The 19,312-nt window shown below is 40.5% G+C and overlaps 2 protein-coding genes across 5 annotated transcripts; both read right to left on the reverse strand.

The window, feature by feature from the left end:
* Nucleotides 1-605: 605 nt before the first annotated feature.
* Nucleotides 606-10,975, reverse strand: myorg (myogenesis regulating glycosidase). Of its 3 annotated transcripts, none has more exons than XM_033627207.2 (3): nt 10,857-10,975; nt 5,603-5,981; nt 606-5,443 (listed from the first exon to the last, which is right to left on the reverse strand). In XM_033627207.2, exons 2-3 carry the CDS (start codon nt 5,863-5,865, stop codon nt 3,652-3,654), a joined length of 2,055 nt encoding a protein of 684 aa, XP_033483098.1. In that variant the 5' UTR covers nt 5,866-5,981; nt 10,857-10,975; the 3' UTR covers nt 606-3,651. The 3 variants fall into 3 exon arrangements, with proteins under 3 accessions (XP_033483098.1, XP_078023051.1, XP_078023046.1); XM_078166925.1 differs by lacking the exon at nt 10,857-10,975 and adding an exon at nt 9,471-9,709; XM_078166920.1 differs by lacking the exon at nt 10,857-10,975 and adding an exon at nt 6,161-7,243.
* Nucleotides 10,976-15,883: 4,908 nt separating this feature from the next.
* On the reverse strand, nt 15,884-18,721 carry LOC117257516 (uncharacterized). Of its 2 annotated transcripts, none has more exons than XM_033627761.2 (5): nt 18,602-18,721; nt 16,739-17,043; nt 16,611-16,655; nt 16,381-16,491; nt 15,884-16,284 (listed from the first exon to the last, which is right to left on the reverse strand). In XM_033627761.2, exons 1-5 carry the CDS (start codon nt 18,719-18,721, stop codon nt 16,194-16,196), a joined length of 672 nt encoding a protein of 223 aa, XP_033483652.2. In that variant the 3' UTR covers nt 15,884-16,193. The 2 variants fall into 2 exon arrangements, with proteins under 2 accessions (XP_033483652.2, XP_033483651.2); XM_033627760.2 differs by having other exon boundaries at nt 15,884-16,287.
* Nucleotides 18,722-19,312: the final 591 nt, after the last annotated feature.

Here is a 19,312-nt window from a genome sequence, read left to right on the forward strand (position 1 = left end):
CGACTATAGCTGTAAGAAATGGTCCTGCCAGGCTGTTTGAACTCAGAGCAGAACAATCATGCTTACGGCTGTAATTCTAATAAATATTGTTGCTATTATCTCCTGCTGATGTTTATCTTTTTTATTCTTGGTGTCTGGTCGTTTCATATCACTTGCTCTCTGGCCTCACATCATGAACCGCCAGATGATTTATTGATCTGAACACAGCCTCCAAATAACCTGCACAACTGTTTCATCACCTTGTCATTATCGCCCCGTGATGAGCCTGGCACCAAAAGTTGAAAAAGTCCCTCAAGGGTGTCTCTTTCAATATTGAATTGATAGGCACATTAGTTTTCATGTGTTGCAGACTCATATGAGGTTACAGGTTGGTATTGGCTCACTGGTTGCACAGTCAGCTTACTGACCTGGATTTCATGTCTGTGTGTCTTTTCTTGAACTTTATGTGTTTGTGTGTGTAAATAAGTAAAAGTTGAGCATTTATTGATCTTTGGGGATTTAACACCATCTGGTAGCAGCAGTAATTGTAGCAAGTCCTTCATGTGACACTTCCCTTAAAACTAAGATTATTGTGTGTTTCACACAAATTAAGCCGCAGACAGAAGTCAAACATGATTCCTTTTAATACATTCATACAAAATGACATCAAGTATGCACCCTTGCCGAAATTAGCACAATGTCCAGTTACAATAACTCGAGGCAGACAGCACACACTGGGTCATAAGAGCCTAAAGCAAAGAAACATTCAGTCCGAGATATATAATCTCTCAGTCTCATCATAAAGCAAGACAGTCTGAGACAGAAATAGCCTCAGAGGTTGGCCTGGCCCAGATGCTGAGTGAGAACTGCTATAAATAGGTAGTGCTGTTATGATATTACTATGTCAAAAGGCACAAACAAAACCCACTCAGGTCAACCTGCGAGCCACAGAAGACAGCGTTAAACAAAAATAGAGAAATATTGTCACACGAGAACATTGCACCATGAGAATGTGGACATTTCCTTTTCGTTATTATACAGTAACAGTGTTTTTCTAAATGCAACGTCAAAGCTTACCTCAACAAGTTTTATGAACGCTAACAGGAACCAGAGGGAGTCATTGTCATGTTCAGGGTCGGGATCCAAAAGCCTGGTTACCAATATTATTCTTTAATTGCCATTGGTGGGATCAACTCATTGTTTTGCAAGTCACAAGTAAGTCTAAATTCTTTGTACTCAAGTCCCAAGTCAAGTCCCAAGTCTTTAATGAGTTTTGAGTCCTAAACAGATTATAATGTACCCTTCATCACATGTAATGCCATTTTAACAATAGAGTAATAATGTATTATACTAACATAATTAATAAATGTTTTTTCATAGCATATAGCACAATAGTCCAGTACCACAGAATGAATTTTGTATGTTTCTGGCCTGTCTTGTTGTATTTAACTCATCTCATATTGAAATCATTTCTCAACGTTCTCTTTCCGAAGGTATCGAGTATTTTCAAGTCAAAGTGAGGTCAAGTGAAGTCAAGTGTCAATGGTGTTAAAGTCAAAGACTTTTTTTGATTTTGTCGAGTCTAAAGTCATCAAATTTGTGACTCAAGTCTGCAAGTCAAGTCCACATCTCTGCTTGCTGCCTTAAACAGAGTTTGAGGAAGTATCAGTTGCATCACATGATGTACTCTGATATGATACGATATGATATGAAAACTATGAGATTCTTTTTTTTCTCAGATATTTACAGATGCATAATGGGAACTTTAGTTTTCTAGCATAAGTGGTGCACTCTCTGATTGCACATAAAGAGTTAACTCACTCCGTTAAGTGGTTAAATTAATGATAATATTACATAATAAATGTACAATATGTAACAAGGCAACAACAATAAATGTATAGCATAACATGAAATCACATACAGTATGTGGCAGTAATTATTAACACATGGCACTTTGAGATGTCACTGCAGTTACAAAATATTCACATTAACAAACTCAAGGTTACAAAACACACTGTACCATCTACTTTGGTAATTTAATTTACGACATCTATGGACTTCCTCACTGCATAAGAAGTAGGTTTAAAGTAACCAGAGCATATTATATACTGGAGTATGACTAGCTGTTTAGCTGCATTTGGAGTCAGCAAAGCAAAATAAGACAATTACAAGACACTTAAAAACACACCACAGCCAGAAAAAGGCTGTTACCTGAGGAAGAGCATAAAATATTTAGTGCCTAATAAAAGGCATCGTCGTCTGGGCTAAGAGTAGTTACATGACACTCAGTTCCACAAATGAGAGCATGTGCAGTTTGTAATGATTAAACTTCAAGCATTCATCCTGATAAGTGAAGCATAAGACCTGACTTCCTGGAAAGTATCTCGGAGCAGCAGAGAAGAAGAGTCATTAGTGTCACAGGAAAGTAGGATGTCTCAGTCAAAGGGAATTTTTTATCAATATAGAAGGTTTTATGTAGCCTACTGTCTGTTTGATGACGATAATGACACCCCTTTAATTGTCCTCCCATGACATGATCTGTTTGGCTTGAATTTAACTTCAACTTTATGGCATGCAAAGACAACTTTGCCTCACTTAATTCACAGTTTGTGTATTCCCTTTATGACAAATGTTTGATATATGTGGCTTGCACAGGCTTTAAAGTGAGACCGTGTAACTTTTATATGTAATGGGATTTTGCTGCTGGAACTTTGCGTGGTCTGGTATGACAAGTAGCTTAAAGTGGCTAACATCAGCTAATGTCAGCAAACTTGAAACATACATTGCTGTTTAACTGACAATATGGAGCCAGTTTGTTAATTTGTATGACTCTTCATTACCTGTGCTACTGTTATTACAGTCATCATAAGTACATAATTGTGACTTCTGGCTACAGTGGCCAGTGTTGTGCATGAACACGCTAGCAGTGCATGCTCATTGAATGTGCTCATACTTTTGGTGAATGGTGAATTGAATGCATCAGTTTGCAATTTATGGACTTGAACACAAGTGTCAGTCACTCCTGTGACATTGACACTCAATTTGAGGCAAACCGAGGTTTACAACAAGTACTTTCATATTTCATATTTGCCACCAAGTCTGAAAATACAACTCTCCCAACATCAGCCACATTTGGCAACAAATATGAAACAACACATCGAGTCGATGCATCCAAGACACAAACGTAAACTAGTTCATTCTTTGGAACTGTGAACTTACTTCAAATTTCAAATTGTGAACCATGAACGTGACCTAGTTCATTTTAAACTATGTGAACTGAACTTTGACCTGGCTCTTGTCAAGTGTGAACGTGCATCACACTGACAGTGGCTGTCAAAAGTTACATAGTCTGTCTTTAAAGGACAATACCTTGATATATATTTACATCAAACCACTAAAAAAATACAAAAAGAAAATAAAAAAGATTCTACCTTTATTCATTTAAATGAAATAAGAAATTAAGATGAGGTTTTGAGCACTTTTGAGATGAACAGTTTCACATTTGTGGTGTATTGTAGTATTTAAAAAGTTGTCATATTGTGTGGCAGAATAGCTTTTCCATAACAAACAACCTTTGCACACAAGAATAAAAGCTGAATTTGTGAAGCTTGTCTTACAAGCAAATTGTAGCAAAGGCTAATCAAGTCTGTTCAGCTTTACAATCCCTTCTTGCTACACCCAAACAAAGTAAGCAATTTCATCCAGGTCTACAGGATAGTCTGTGAGATGCAGTGGCTCCTTGATATCAAATCTCTCCCCCTTGTAGCTTCTCCAACGGCCGGCAGGGAGGTAGATGTCACGCTCTTGCTTTCCAGGCTCCAAAACTGGGGCTACCATGAGGTCATCCCCAATCAGGAACTGGGAGTCGATTTTATAGGCTGTCTCATCAAGTGTGGCAATCCACCACAGGGGCCGTATGATTGGGTCCCCGGTGTCCAGCACCTCGCCAGCCAGCTCCAGGACCCGTGGCGCCACAATACTTTCGTGGATGGCTGTGTATTTCCGAGCAATTTCAACTACCTCATTGTCGTATTCCCATGGCGGGACAGAAAACTGCATGGAGGGCATGAAGGCTGCCAGCTCCAGCCAGCGGATATAGAGCTCGCGATCGGGTAATACACGATCTCCATCAGTGCGGTTCAGATAGGCATTCCCTCCGATCATGTCAGGTAGAATGAACTGATAGCCGAGGATGCTGATGGTGAGCACTGTGGGGATAAGGGACTTGAGACCCAGCTCATAGCCCCACACAGAGTCTCTGTCAATTGGTCTGAAGAAGCAGGATATGTTCTGGGACTGGTAGCCACTGCGCAGCTCAGCTCTGTCATTGTAGGGAATAGCCATTTCCGTGTAACGTCTTGTGAAAAAACTTGGGTCCCGAATGGGAGTAAAGGTACTAAATTTCCATGGTAAGTAACTGGTCTCCCCAGCATCAAATTTGAAAGATGACACTCCATAGCTCGAGCGCAGTGAACGGAGCTGGGAGGAAAACCAATTACGGGCTTCTGGATTTGTAAAGTCCACAATTCCGCCAATGCCATTCCACCAGCGCACCAAAGCTGGCAGCCGGCCTGTAGGCTCTCGGACTAAAAGCCCCCTCTCTACGCAGTAATGGAAGTTTGCAGAGTCATAATTGACAAACGGGTGAATCCAAAGCGACACCATAAATCCATCAGATTTCAGCTTTTGGAACATGGCTGAGGCATTGGGGAACTTTATTGGGTCAAAGTCAAATTCTCCGTGGCGGCTGGTGTATCGATCGTCTAGTCCCAGGTGACTACAGGTAAAGTTATACTTGCGAATGTTGGCGGCATACGTCAAGAGTTTCTCTTGGTCAATGTCAGTCTTATGTAGCGCCCAGGTGGACCATATAGGATGGCGAAACATGGATTTGGCAGGTACTTTGTATGGTTTGTTGAAGTATCTGCGGACCATGTACTTGTGTATGGATGTCACATCCAAGCCCACACACACTCTGTAGCTGAGTTCAGCACATGGAGCCTCTCCTGGGTTTGGCTTGAAGGGACTGTCATTGTATCGCGCTTGGAAGGACATGGTCTTCTCAGTGTCATTCCAGCCCAGGTGGAAGGGCACTGAATTATTTATCTTGATGGCTGTAGCATTGGAGGAAAGCCAATAACTCTCCAAAATTCCACCAAATTCATGGCGGTTTGAGTAAATGTCACTAGTGACAAAGGGTTTGGGAGCCTGTTGGCCGTAAATAGAAATAGGCCAGTGTTGAATTGCTGACACTGCACCACCATACCAGTGTGCAAACTTGTATGTCATGGCATGCTCAACAGGAATGTCAGGAACCAGTTCCTCCCAGCGCACACGATAGCATTGTACCGTGTCTTTGGGTCGCACTGTCTCAATGAAGAAATTCAGATTTCTATCAGAGGTGCGTGAGCAGCTCAGCATCTCCCCTTCTTTGGAGCATGAATCCAAATCAAGTGTACCTGACCTGCCAAGATTGAAAGAAAATCTTTGTCAGAACAAAACCTTACATATTTGATGTAAATAACTGAAAACACATTTACATTGTACATACATTGTCTGATGTATCCGAAATATGCATCATCACACAAACATCAAAATTCAAAGACCGTTGAAAATTACCAACCTGAAATCCATTCTGAAAACAATAGACCCTCCCTGGTTACGGATAATGTAGCCATCTTTATTCAGATCCAGAAGCTGAGTCTTAAGCAGCTCAGCTTTGCGTAGAGAGGCTATGTAATAACACCATGCAGTCACTGCTGCAATTACCAGCACCAGACCGATTACTCCAGCTCCGACTAAGGGTCGAGTGTCCTTGCTGTGTTTCTGCTTGGGGAGTGCATCTGTAATTGTGCCTCCCGCCCCTCCTGGCACAACTTGGTACATGACTTGTGCAGTTCAGCGTGCAATTCTGAGAGTCGCTGTCCTACAGATCACAGAAATGTTTTCCAGGGAACCTCGTTTGCTGCACACTGGCCCCGTCGTTATGTCTGTTTGCTTGCCTGTCATGAGAGAGAGAAAATAGGCTTTGAAAAGTCAGTGTCTGGGTCTTCATGCAATATTTGCTCTTCTCATATCAACACTGGTTTTTAGGGAAAAGTGCTCAAATAAAAATGATAACTACAAAGAGGCAGCCTGTAGCTTGAGCCTTTGGACAGAACATTCACCTAATGTTGCTTACCAGTTTTGCTTAGTCAAAAGATACATTAGGGAAAAACAGCCCCAGCATGATCAGCTTGAAGTGTCAGCCTGTTTCTTAGTCCATCTTGTTTCCTTGTCAGTTCAAAGCCTCCATTACATTTCTGGCATTGTCTTACATGCTCTGCATTACTGCACAAAGTGATTCCACAGCACTTAGAGGTATTACGCTGTCAGGATGTAAACTTTAAAGATGTGTCTGAGATTTAACAAAACAAATCTACTACCAATTACCCATAAGAGGATAAAGTGGATGGTCCCAGCAGTAATTCTAACATATGAGTTCAATTGAAAGAAGACTCATTTGTATGTAAGGAAGTAGGGGAGCAGAAAAGGGGATTTTGGCCTTAAAGCTCTGCCAGTGCTGGGAAGGAGAGGAAAGAATACTAAACTTTGTGCTCTCTGTCAAGCCAGACCAACCAAAACTGGAAGTAACCTGGTTCGTTCAAGACAAAAACATTCTGACATGCACGTTCGTTTCTATCGCATTCAGACCTGACTGTCCCTCCCAGCAGGGACACGGCAAAAAGTCTTACAGGTAATTAACTAGTTGATGTTAGTTATTTTGGCTTCAGCTAATCAGAATGGATTAGATTAAAGGTACACAGCCGACCGAGGGGAGTTCAGTCCTCTCCAGATTCCCTGTTTGCTGACTAGTCCTAACTGCAATTGACCCTCATGCTCGGCCCTGGCAGCAAGGGTCGATAATAAAAAATGCTTGCTATTAATTAGCAATCTAATTGACTAATTCTGTGTTCAACTACCCTTAGTATAGATTTCCCCCAACAACAGGAGTGATAACATAAGCCCATCATTAATTAACAGAGAACTAACTGTTGGTTCCTTGGAGATCCGCTCAGGCTGCTGGAATTGACCAGGAAAGTCGGGGGAAGATTTACTGTATTTATTCATTGTCTATTTCTTTCTTCTTTTCTATTGGAAAAGTGCAAGAACAGATGTAAGAACTTAACCTAAGACAATCTATGATATTACATTTATCATATCGGGCTGCAACTAACAACCGTCTCTATTAATCTTTTAGTATATAACATTGTAAGAAAAGAAATGTGTAAAATGACCACCACAGGTTCAGATCCCAGGAGATGTCTTAACATTTTGATCAACCAAAAGCCCAAAACTCAGTGACATTCAACTATTTTCATTTTCACTAAATCTGCAGATCACTTTCTCAATTTACTGAGTAATTTCTTTGCCTATAAAACAAAACAAAATAATGACAAATGCCAATTTCCCACAGCCCGAGGTGATCTGTTTAGCTTATTTTATTCCATCAACTAAAATCAAGATATAAGATATTCAGTTTACTGTCGTGAATGACAAATCCTGATATTTGAAAAGCTAGAAACAGAGGGTTTGATGTTTTTTGGTTGTTGTTTTTTTGCCTGAAACGATTAATCATTTATCATAATGTTTCATTTTCTGTGAACTGACTAATCGATTACAGTTTTTTCTGAATGCATAAAACACCAGCAGTGATCCTTGAAGCACTATCTCTGAAACCATTAGGACTAACAGCCAATAGTTGGACAGAGTGTACCAAACTGAATAGACATTCTCTGCTTTACAATCAGTTTGTAATTCTATAACACACTTTTTGCAAAACTGTGAACACTGGTCTTTACATTGCTACACTATTTTTGCCAATGGCCTTTTTATACTGACGAATGTGCAGCCTGGCACGACATCCCATGTGATGCTAATAAAGTGCTCCACAGCCAGACCCACAAGGAAGACGAGATTTGACATGTGTACATGTATGACAAAACTTCAGTGCAAACTGCTGTACCCTGCACACACACAAAGGAAAAGCCACAAGTGTTTTTCATTTTCACCATCAGTGCGTATTTGGTGCGTCATGTGCTTATTTAAAGGGCCAGTGTGTAAAATGGGTTGAAAACCGTTGGAAACAGTGACATCAGTGGTCAAATTCTAGATTGCAGGGCTCACTCGCTCACCCCTCCAGTCGGGTAAATGACGGTGGCCTCGTAGGGACAAAAAGCCTTGCGCACGAGTTTTTCAGGAGTAGGTCTATCTAGCGACGAGGTGAATGTTTATTTAGAAATCTAAACCAGGTTACGATATTGTAATGAATCCCTCAAGAGCAGGAGACCAGAGGAGCGTTCAGGAAAAAGGCCCGTTTATTTGAGCAGTCCAGAAACTCTGGTAACACTCCACTCCATCCCAAACTCTGACTCTTCTGGCGTAACAGACACACTTCATAACTTTACACACATGCTCGTTTACGATACTAAGTGGGGACCGACCCCTCTCCCCTCTCTGCTCCGCCAATCTCCAGCCCGCACACTGACTGACAGCATAGCCTGTAAACAGTGCTCAGCTGTTTATTTAGCCTAGCAAGCGCCGCAGAGAGTGCATCACAAGGAGTGAAGTTGCGTCTTCTTTTCCTCGCAGATGACGGTTCGGGTTCATTTTCTCCTGTTGCGTGGTAAGTGTGGTCCATTCGCAAACTTTATAACTAAAAAAACTTTTCACTTCTCTCTATCGATGAACTACTAACACTCTGCTGTTTCCTCCTCCTTCTTCCTTCCTTCCGCTGTCCTCGTTGGTTCATTTATACACGCGAAACGCGTTCTCTGGCTGGCTGGATTGTCCACTCGGTCTGCTGTACATACATGGCGGCGCAAGATGGCGACCTCTCTAAAGCAAGGCCCTTGCTATATATATATATGTGAAAGCATAATTATAAGGCTACGAAAACCAAACGAATTTTATTTTATAGCGATCATACACTTGTATAAACATATTAATGGGTAGAATATTCAGATTCAGATTCAGATTGACAATAAACCATGCCAAATATTACACACTGGCCCTTTAAATGATGTGTTTGTGTAAACTGTATTGACGCAAAAATTGAGAGTTAGAAAAGTTTTGCAAGAGTTGTTTGCTTTTCACAGAAATGTATAGTGTTTTGCTGTCTGGTTTGCTGTCAAGTTTTGTGGTTAACGCCCCAGACATGGTGACGAAGGCTGACTGCTGCATCGCCTTACATCTCCTGTGTCTCAGCAGATGGTTGCACCTTACACACTGCAAAAACCACAGCTAACAACCAAATATGAATGTACATTCTGCACCTGCGTGAGAGTAAATAACTCTCCTAACCTGAAGGCAGCGGTAGTCTGTTTTCGTCATTCAAAAAGTGATTTTAGAGGCTAGTTAGCCAGTTTGCACATTAACAACACAACTCAATGTTAAAAGCACTAAAGATATTTACCGTGTGCTAGAGAACAACTAAACAAACAATTACAAACCATTTTTGCAAAAGAGATCAGCAGTTAAAATCACAGTCTTATCCAATATAACAAGTTTGTTTTGATCTCACGCTCTCTTGACTTTAGTTGTTTGTTTGCTTCCCTAACTTCTGTTTCTCTTCTCGTGCACTGAGCTCAACTGCTTCTGACCGACGGGCTCTGTTATCTCAGATTCAACATGCTGAACTGGATGGAAAAGGATGACAAGGGCTGACTAGTGCAAACAGTGCAGGACACACCGCAAAAAAACAGAACAAACACAGACCAATGGCCCTGCGTTGACCTAAGGTGGACCGCTGGCTTGGTGTGTCAAGGCCCTTAGTGTCAAGAGTTCTGTAAACATAGCCTGCAGTTTCTAAGATGGTGACTAACCAATCAGATGAAAAAATGTAATAAACTCAGCAAGCTTTTTGCTTTTGCAAGAAATTTATGTTTTGCTTGTTTAGTGTTAGGTTTTTACAAGAAATAGCCTATAGCTTCAAAGATAGTGCCTCAGCAATCAGAAAAAAAAGAATCACTGCAGCAGCTCTACAGCAACTATTCACATGTGGAACCAGAGAGGAAGCTGGAGCCAGGAGGTTTTTGCTTAACATTACTTACCTACTTTTATTGTTTTATAAAATATAAAATCAAAAATCCAACCATGACTTAGTAAATATCTAATACAGACACACAAAAAATAAGTCTGTTGTTTTTCACGCATGTAGGGCCTTTGTAAACAAAAAATATTACATAACACATGTTTTTTCCATTTGAACAGTGTGGAAAAAGCAGAAAATGCTCAGACTAGGATATTTCTTTGTTTATAGCTGATCACTATCTATCCTGACATGGGGAAACATGGTAAACACAGAAGTGCTGATTCAGTCGGAACATTGGTCTGAAAAAGGAGCGCGTATTTGCGCGTGCGTATACAGTATGCGAGTGTGACGTGTTGCAGTGTGCTGACTATAGTTACATACTTTGTTTAAAAACTAAGATATAAAAGCAGACAGCAAAACTTTAGAGCACCAGAAACAGTTACAAGCAGTTAGGATCTTTACTTTGTACGTGTGTGTGTGACCGACACTGATTCAGAGTTCATATTTAGCCTGTAACATGCATTTTGTTATTAAATAAAAAGTCTATAATACACACAAACACGCGTTTATAAGGTAATAGTCGTACAGAATATAAGGTCTTGTTTGCTTATGTAACCCCAACTTCTACATACAGTGTAGTCCGACGTACAGAAAGCCGTTGTTGTGCGCGGTGGTGGTGGGTGGCGCAAGAAAGTTAACGGAGGGAAAATAACACGGGATCCGTGAAAGTAAAATGGCATGTTGTTACCGGTTATACGTGTCCTGCTTTACGTGCAGCTGTTCATTAAAAATAGTTTTTGCCTACCGATCAGCAGCAGTCCCCCTCTGCAGCTCCAGGCACAACTTGTTTGCCACAGTTCACAGAAAAAGACCCAAGACGCATCAAGGCATGTTGATGCGTATCCGCCTTGACTACGCCCACACCACAGCATGGGAAATGTAGTCCAGTGGGTGGAAACACAACCGTTTATTTCCACCTCTCATTCTGCACATGTTGCACTGTTTTACAAACTTCCCATAACACAGTGGTTGCATAGTGAGAGGCAAATGTGCCAAAACAGCTGCAATTAGCAGAGTTAGGCAACCAATGCTATCTCTCTGGGGACCTGAGGTCCATCTGTGCTATGCATGCAGTGGTATATTTTGTCTACCATATGGTATCACTAGAAATTCCCTATAATAATCACCATGATAAGTCTGTAAAATCCCTGAGTAGTTTCATTGTTTGCAGTAGTTTTTGTTTAACCCTCCAAATGTGCAATAAAAACGTCCTATAAGAAATACAGAAAATGATCTCTCTAATAATACGTGAAAGGAAGAAGGTGGATCAGTCAGGCAACTAAAATATTCCTGATAAAGGCAGCTGGGGTCTTATATCATTTCTATTTTGAATTATTTATAATCTTTAATACTTGTATTTCTTTATTTAGTTATGATTTACGCAGTATCACAAATCACCTAATCTTCATAGTGTACTCTCACTTTTATTTTCAACTCTTTTTTTTGTCTTCTCACTCACAACTCAGCAAATACCGCCGCTATGTCAATGATTTCAGTGTCAAAAACCAACGTACAGAGGCACCTTTTATGGTAGTTTGATACACACAGGGTTGCAGCTATTTCTATCACCTCTAGCCAAAACACAACCCATCACATACCACCACCTTGCCAGTGGATGCCAGCGTCAGACCCTGACTCACCACAACACTCTATGCAGCAGTATGATTTGCACCAGGCCACAGCTATTTCTGACACCACCCATAAGGAGTAGTTTAAGTGCATACAGGGCAGGCGGAAGCAAACTCCAGACTTTCACCCAGGAGTCCACTCTTTGTTTCAAGTATGAAACCAAAAGTCAGTACAGTTATTTGAATAACAACTAGTGTGCTAGTAGGTGGAGCATGCTACACTCGTAACATGTCATGTGACGTGACATTACATTAGTAAGACGCATACTTTTTTCAAAACCAAACCATGATGTTTTTTTCTAAATTTAACCACATACTTTTGTTGCCTATACCTGAGGAGACAAATGTAAAATCATGTTTTACTTACATAGTAAATTTATTTTGAAAAAGTCTGTGTGCATGTTACCAGCAGACACTGTACATTTCCTGTGAAAATGGAAATGTATTTTGAAAAGACACAATGCATGTAACAAGCGTCAATTTAAATGCTGTCCGTGAACATCCATAAATGATTCAGGAGGCTACCTAGCATGTCTTACTTGAAAATTTGGGTCAACTGACGAAGCAGCAACATTTGATTGACGTGAGAATGGTTTGCAACTGTATGTTGGGGTTCCTTTATAGGTCTGACATTACAGCTGAAAATAACACGGGCTAATGATGATGAGTGTGCACGTCAGGGACTTTATGTCATCACCATTCTTTTATTGTTCTTTTATGGTTCGGGTTCTTTATTCATAAACACTCCTTCTAACACTATTGTTATTATTCAGTTCTCTGCCTCACAGCCCTCTGAGCCCTGCCACTCTTGTCATACCCAACACACACTTTTCTTAAAACTTTTAATCGTTAAACTGTTCTATATTTCTCACCTCTGTTTTAATACCATAATGCTTCACAACATTTTTTCGCTGTTTCAACACTTCAACGTCGTGTTACGCTGTCTTTTACTCATTTGAACACTGTAATATTGTAATACATTTACATTTGTTTAATGTTGGCCATACTGTTGTCTCACGTTACAGCATTCAATAATGAGATTTCACAGTTAATTATTTAACTTATGTTGTGTTTATTGTCTTCAGTATCAGTCTACATCACTAATTAATCAATCTTCCTCTCAGGGGATTTTAAGAGTTTAGAATCTTCACAGCAAGGGCTCTACAGGAGAACAAATAGTTCATTTAGCCACAAAGCAAAAAAGAACAATAAAGATCTGTCCACCTGCTTTAGCCGACGCCATTCTGTTTGTGACACCAATTGAAAGGAAGAACCAAAGAAAATGAATTAATCAGGCAACAAAAGGACTCCTGATAAAGGCAACTTTAATTCATGTATACATGAGTAGATTAACAGGGCACAAGGTGCATCAGTGAATCTGCAAGAACAAAAAAAGGGCTGGGCATAGAGAGGAACTGAGAGTGTGTGTTCAGACATGTCTAAATCTGTATGAATGAATATATAGATTGTGTGTCAGTATGTGCACATGCATGTCTGAATATGTGTATGTCTGTGAGTTGATGTGTAGGACTTTGCACAGGGATGTGTTTGAGTGTGTGGGTGTAGGTAGAGTGCATGCATGACAACGTTATGATGCAGACCCGTCTGAGAGAGCTTATGATATGAAACCTCCCAAGCCTCCAAAGCTCATTGCCAGATAAAACATCAGCTTGGCCCAAAACCTATGGTGAAACATCTCCTTTTAAGGTATTCTTGATACTCTGGGAAACCATATGTTATATTTCTGATAAAGCCAGAAGAGCCTCGAAGCTCCCCTGGACATCTGGAGAGAAGTTCAACTGTGCGCATACAGTTCAGCTTAGAACAAAGCAGATACACAAGGACACAGTGAACACATGGGAGATCTAAAAGTAAAAATGAAAGGTTTAAGTGTTGATATGAAATGATTATAAAATGAATGTTCACTGGTACATTTACATGCACACTAATATTCTCCTATTATTCCAAAATATGACAATATTGTGAATTTAATGTGGGTCATGTAAACACCATATTCCATTTGGTTATTCTGAATCAGGCCTTTTTTAGCAAAAAAAAGTGTGTGAAAAAGGGTGTCAGTGTCCAAGTGTGTTACTGAAATTACCACATGCACAACATGCATATGAACACAGATATTTACCTGTACATCACTATTGGTTGGTTCATTTGATCAAAGAAGGTAATATCAGGGTCCCTGTGTGAAGAAATACAATTCATCAGTAGTGATACTGTTGTATTTCTTTCCTCATTGTATCTACACTGCAGTTTGTTTTTTCTCTCCACTGTACTTCCTCCTCTTACCTCCTGTCCTGTCGGAAGGCGTGTGTGTGAACTTGCTGTAGGTAACGTTTGAACTCGTACTCCAGTGAGTTAACCAGCAGGATGTGACCAGCAATTTAGCATTTCCATTTCAGACATAAAACATTCTGCTATTATTTAGGTTTCGTATTTGGAAATGTACACAATCTGTTCTGAATCTGTGTCTCAATTGGGATTTTTACTGCAGTTTGCGACATGCGACCTAACAGTCAGCTCTGTGCGTTGTCATGAATGCAGTGTACACAAACCCACAGTTTGCAAGGCTGGGGTAGAGATGCATGCCCAAAAGAAAAGCCCACATTTCTGGTCTGGAAAAGAACCACCACACCTACACCAACAAACAACATGTTAGGGCATGTTAATCAAAGTTTGCATGGCTGCGTGTAAACTGAAGTATTAGTTTACAATAGTTTTCATTTTCATCAGCCATGCAAACAGTTAAGTAGGAATATTGTCTTTTTTTGGAATAAGGGTAAAAAACAGAATATTATCTGCATGTAAACATGTCACCAACTCACCTTCAGACTCACTGGCACTGACTGTGGGGTGAGACTTTATGTTTGCTGTGAGCCAATGGCTGTGAGTCAAGGTGCCTCCTCACACTGTGGTTTAGTTAAACATGTGTAGTAAAAGCTGCAGTCTCATTTTTTTTGTGTTCCTCTGTGCAGGTATGGTAGGCCTGTGAGGTCTAAGTGAATACTGTATCTGAACATTAAATTGTCTCATTTCTCTTGTGTTTCTCTCTGTGCAGGCCGGGGTCCACTCAAGACACCACTGCCAGAAGGCAGAATTTGGACTTCCCCAAAGGCTAAAGTGTTGCCAGGCATGTCCAAGGTGTTGGCTCAAAGAGGACCACCACTATCTGAAAAGTTGTTAATGGACTGAGAAAGTAACAAAGCTGATTCTTGGCCTTCAACTGTTCCTCCTCCTTCCCTGCTAGTAGAACACTGACACTGGCTTTTTATAGTGGAGAGATTAGAGTCTCTCAGGAGCCTCTAAGTTTTCCTGTTTTGGTTTTAACATTTATATAAAAATAAATTGAGCTTGTTAACCTTTCATGTCCTGTGGTCTTTTGCCCCTTGCTGAGACAATCTAGAAGCAGTAGCCCCATTGCAAGTACCACAGCGGGTGTGTTGTAGTATGTCTGCAAGCTGCAGCACTAATAGGAAATAACAATAAACACAATAAAGCGGACAGAAAAAAAACATTTAACCACAAAGGCTATGTACTTAGGATGATAGCACAAATATTAAGGAAAATGGTTAAATCAATAAAATCAGCAAGTCTACAAAATCTGACACTTCTGAGACACTCCCACTGTGGTATGACACAGTTTGTGGGACAAAACAAAACCAGGTTGCAGATGTGCTCTAGTGGATCATAACACATTGGGTATGGAATTAATCTGCAGATGCTCCAGTTCAAAATGAGACCAAACTTTTCAATGGATGTCAGTTTTAGAGCTACAACAAAAGCCAAAATGTGGACTGCAAGGGATGGTATGGTTTGTTGTTTTTTAGCCGCGCCATTTTCAGGAACACTTGTGGCCCCTACCACCCTTTTCAGAGGAGTAAGAAGTCAGCAGTCAGTTACAGTATAAAACAGTCAGTCACTGCAACCACAAGATGCCCTTGAGCATCAGCGCGTGGTCATACATGTGCACATAAAATATTAGGCTAATTTGTCCAGTAGTATGTGAGATTAGCTGTGGACAGACAGATACACACACACACAAACACACTAACACACACACATGAGACCAAATACCTGGCGGAGATAATTAATGTAGTATCGTTACTTCAGTTTAGCATACAAAACCCACCAATCAATGGGATAAAATTTTAATGTCACACACTGATACACATTAGGGCCACAGTGCCTCATTTGATTTGATCACCACAAGCCCCTTATGGGAAGATCTTAGCTGCTGATTTAGCACTGAATTGTAAAAGTGTCCAGCTGTATGTAGGGAGATAATAGTAGTGAGAGTGCAGCCTACAGTTACATTATTCATCCTTACACCTTGTCTCCCTGGGTTAATTAGTGGAGAATTAAACAATAGTGAAGTTAACGATCCCCTCAAGGACCTCTGCAGGTCCCCGATCCCCACTTTGGAAGCCAGGGCTCTAACAGTCCTAACGAAGGCACTCGGACACAAACTCTGGGTGTATGATGTAGTGTCCAGCTTGGTAGGGCTTCACCACGTGGAAGCAGCTGTAGCACCCACTGCTGAGAGACCAGCAGAGGAAAGATTAGACCTCACAGGCTAATATTTGCAGCACATCAAGACGTTTTTTTAATCAAATGAAGTTCAATATGCACCTAAAATCCCAGCTGCTACGAGAGCAAGACCTCCGGTATTGTGTGCGCAGGAAGTGGTGCTGAGGGTTACTGGTTTGAGGTCTTGTCCGAAGCTGAGCAGCTGCATGTTGCCTGTCAAAATCAATGTCATTTGCAGAATCACTCAATCATCACTCAACAATTCTCATCAACATATCAAGTGTTTTCAGGGGTTACAGGCTGCAGGAAGAGTTCAGAGGTCATTGCCTCACCTGAGTTGCTGTGCTGAGAGTGGATGAAGGTTCCTCTGATAATCCCTTCGAATGCAAAGAAAATCAATTACAATCACTGTGTGTTTAGAGTCACCTTTGGACCATAGATTAAACTGATCTAATACTACCTCTTCAAAGCCAAGTGGGACGTAAATCCAGTGCCAGAAGGAGGCTCCGTCAGCTGTACTTTCTGCAGGGCGTCAGCAGAGGGCAGAGCTTGTGCTGTGGATGGATTGACAGGGGGCATGTGGTTTGGTTTGCCTGTATCCACAGTGTTTAGGTAGTTGTCCGGACAAGTCGTAACTGGACTGTGGAATGATAAATGTTTGACAGGGGGAAAGAGAGGACGGCCAATGTCCACAGGGGGCGAGTTGCGTGGTGGTGTGAGGCGTGATCTGTAGTTGGGCTGGAGACTCCAGGGAAACAGAAAGTCCTGGAGAGGCAAGGAAATGAAGGACACGTGCAGTAAAGGAAGAAGAAGAAAGAGAAGAAGAAAATGAATATCACTGTCCTTCTCACTCCACTAGATTGAAGATCTGTCTTTACATGCACCATACAGAGCACCTCACATTTAATATGGGTTTAATAATCATACGTACTTTTAATTTACTTATTATTTTCTCATTTATTTCTTTATTCTCATTGAATAAACCTTGCCCCAGATTATGTCTTTCTCTCAGTGCTTAGAATTAAGGTTGCAACAGTACTGCAAGAGATTTTCACAGATAGCTATCTCAGAAAATCAGTTTCACGGTATTAAAGTATACAGCATTACACAATTATCATTATTATCATCAGTTACAATGACCCTTAAAAGACTTAAAACTGAAGGGTTTTTTTCTGGTTGACCAAAAACTTTATTAGAATTGAAACCATTTTAATCCTTTGAGACCTGGGGCAACATCACTTTTCTTGTGCTACTTTCTAACGCCTTTCACAGGTATTTTAACCTTTGAACCCTAAGTAAATCGATGTGATTTCTTTCAGAGACATGGGGGAAAAGGCAATGAGCAAATTGGTAAGAAATGTCTCACTAATTGCCAAAAAATATTACATTTAAAAAATTGTTTAAAAAAGAAAAAAGCTAGGGGAAAAACTATCTATAATAATTATTATTACATACATATGTTATAGAGTTATTATAATTTTTAAGCACTTTTCCCATGTCATGTCCTTGTTCATTTGTTTCTTGGTTTTTAAACTCTTTTTTTTTTAAACAAATTTTCATGTTTTAAATTTTCTCTTTTTACTAATTTCTTCCAAATTTTGGCGGTCATTTCTTCTTCCGTTGCTCATGGCCTTCTTCCCAGGTTTGTCAAAATAAATCAGCCAATTTGCTCAGGTTGCAAAGGGTTAATGGAAGTAAGTGTAAAAACTTTCCCTTTTGAAAAATAAATCATAAATAAAAGTGAAATTATTCATCCATTTGCATTTTTTTTTCAATACATGCAAATGTGCACGGTATGATAACCCTCAATCTCACACCTCAGCATACCTCGAAACAATGTATCAAGCATTCAGGTTTTGAAATGCCATTTGGGTTTTTACCAGCAGCATTATTTTTTTTATTTCTTTCCCCTTTACAGTCGGGTAACTGTACTCTCTTTTGTACGCTCTGTTTACCCCATGTCTGGATAGATAAATAGGCATGGAGGAAGTACTGAATAATAGATGCTATACAGCTTTCACCAAGCACAGGGAAATGTAAACAACCAGCCACCAATTAGTGTAAGACACTTCAGCCTGGGTAAATGAAGGACAATAAAGAGAGTGCCAATAATAAGCAATCCAATTAGTCTTGTTTGACCTTAAATGCACCACCTGGAAATGTGTTAACTCATTTTGTAAAAACAGTTTTCAGTAAATTGCATCACTTGACGGGGTACAACTTACATTTTCTGAGTTATTCAATAAATTCAACATGGCACACTGTCATAAATAATTATTTTATCCCAATAAACCTGTGCAGTCAATGTGGTTGTGCCTCTTACCGGCCTGGGCTGGGGGTTGTTCCTGCGGTGGGCAGAGGTGGGTCGAAGTTGTTCTCGTTTCACTCTGCCAGGAGAGGCAAACTGCTCTTTGTACATGGTGATGTAAAGCTGGGGAGCCATCTTCACTTATTGTGTTCTTCCCTCCAGTCTGCATGACAGTTAAGAACATCCTTCTCCTCCCCTGTCACCTGCTGGCTCCTCCCTTTCCCTCATACATGTGAGTCTGTTCTTATTTTAATTCCTTTCCTTTTTGCTGCAGAATTCCCTAAAGTGTGCGTGTGTTTTTCTGCTTAAAATGGGTGCTGGGTTGTGCATGTGTTTTACTGGCATTTATTACCCTTTCTGTGTTGAATGTATTACAGCATAGTATTTGTGCATACATCAGTATTTATAAATCTAGCTTGGATCCTTATCAGATGGTAAAAAGTTTTTGTTTAACTTGTAGCTATTATGATGCATCTATATGCTGAAGAGTGGTTGAAAGCACTTGGCTGAACTAGAACAACTCTTTTGTGCTACCTGAGCACTTGGCCACTAATCCTCCTAAGCCCCAGGCCCCCTGCAGAGACACACATACCTGGGGTCACTGTCCATGACCTACTTACCTCCCAGGGGCCCTCGCAAACTAACCACCACTGATCTCAAACACTTCAGCACCTGGCTGTTTAGCCACCTCGTAGTTAAGACAGAGTCTTATCAGTTCTGCAGAGC

This window comes from Epinephelus lanceolatus, chromosome 1 (assembly GCF_041903045.1).
Source record: "Epinephelus lanceolatus isolate andai-2023 chromosome 1, ASM4190304v1, whole genome shotgun sequence".
NCBI lineage: Eukaryota > Metazoa > Chordata > Actinopteri > Perciformes > Serranidae > Epinephelus > Epinephelus lanceolatus.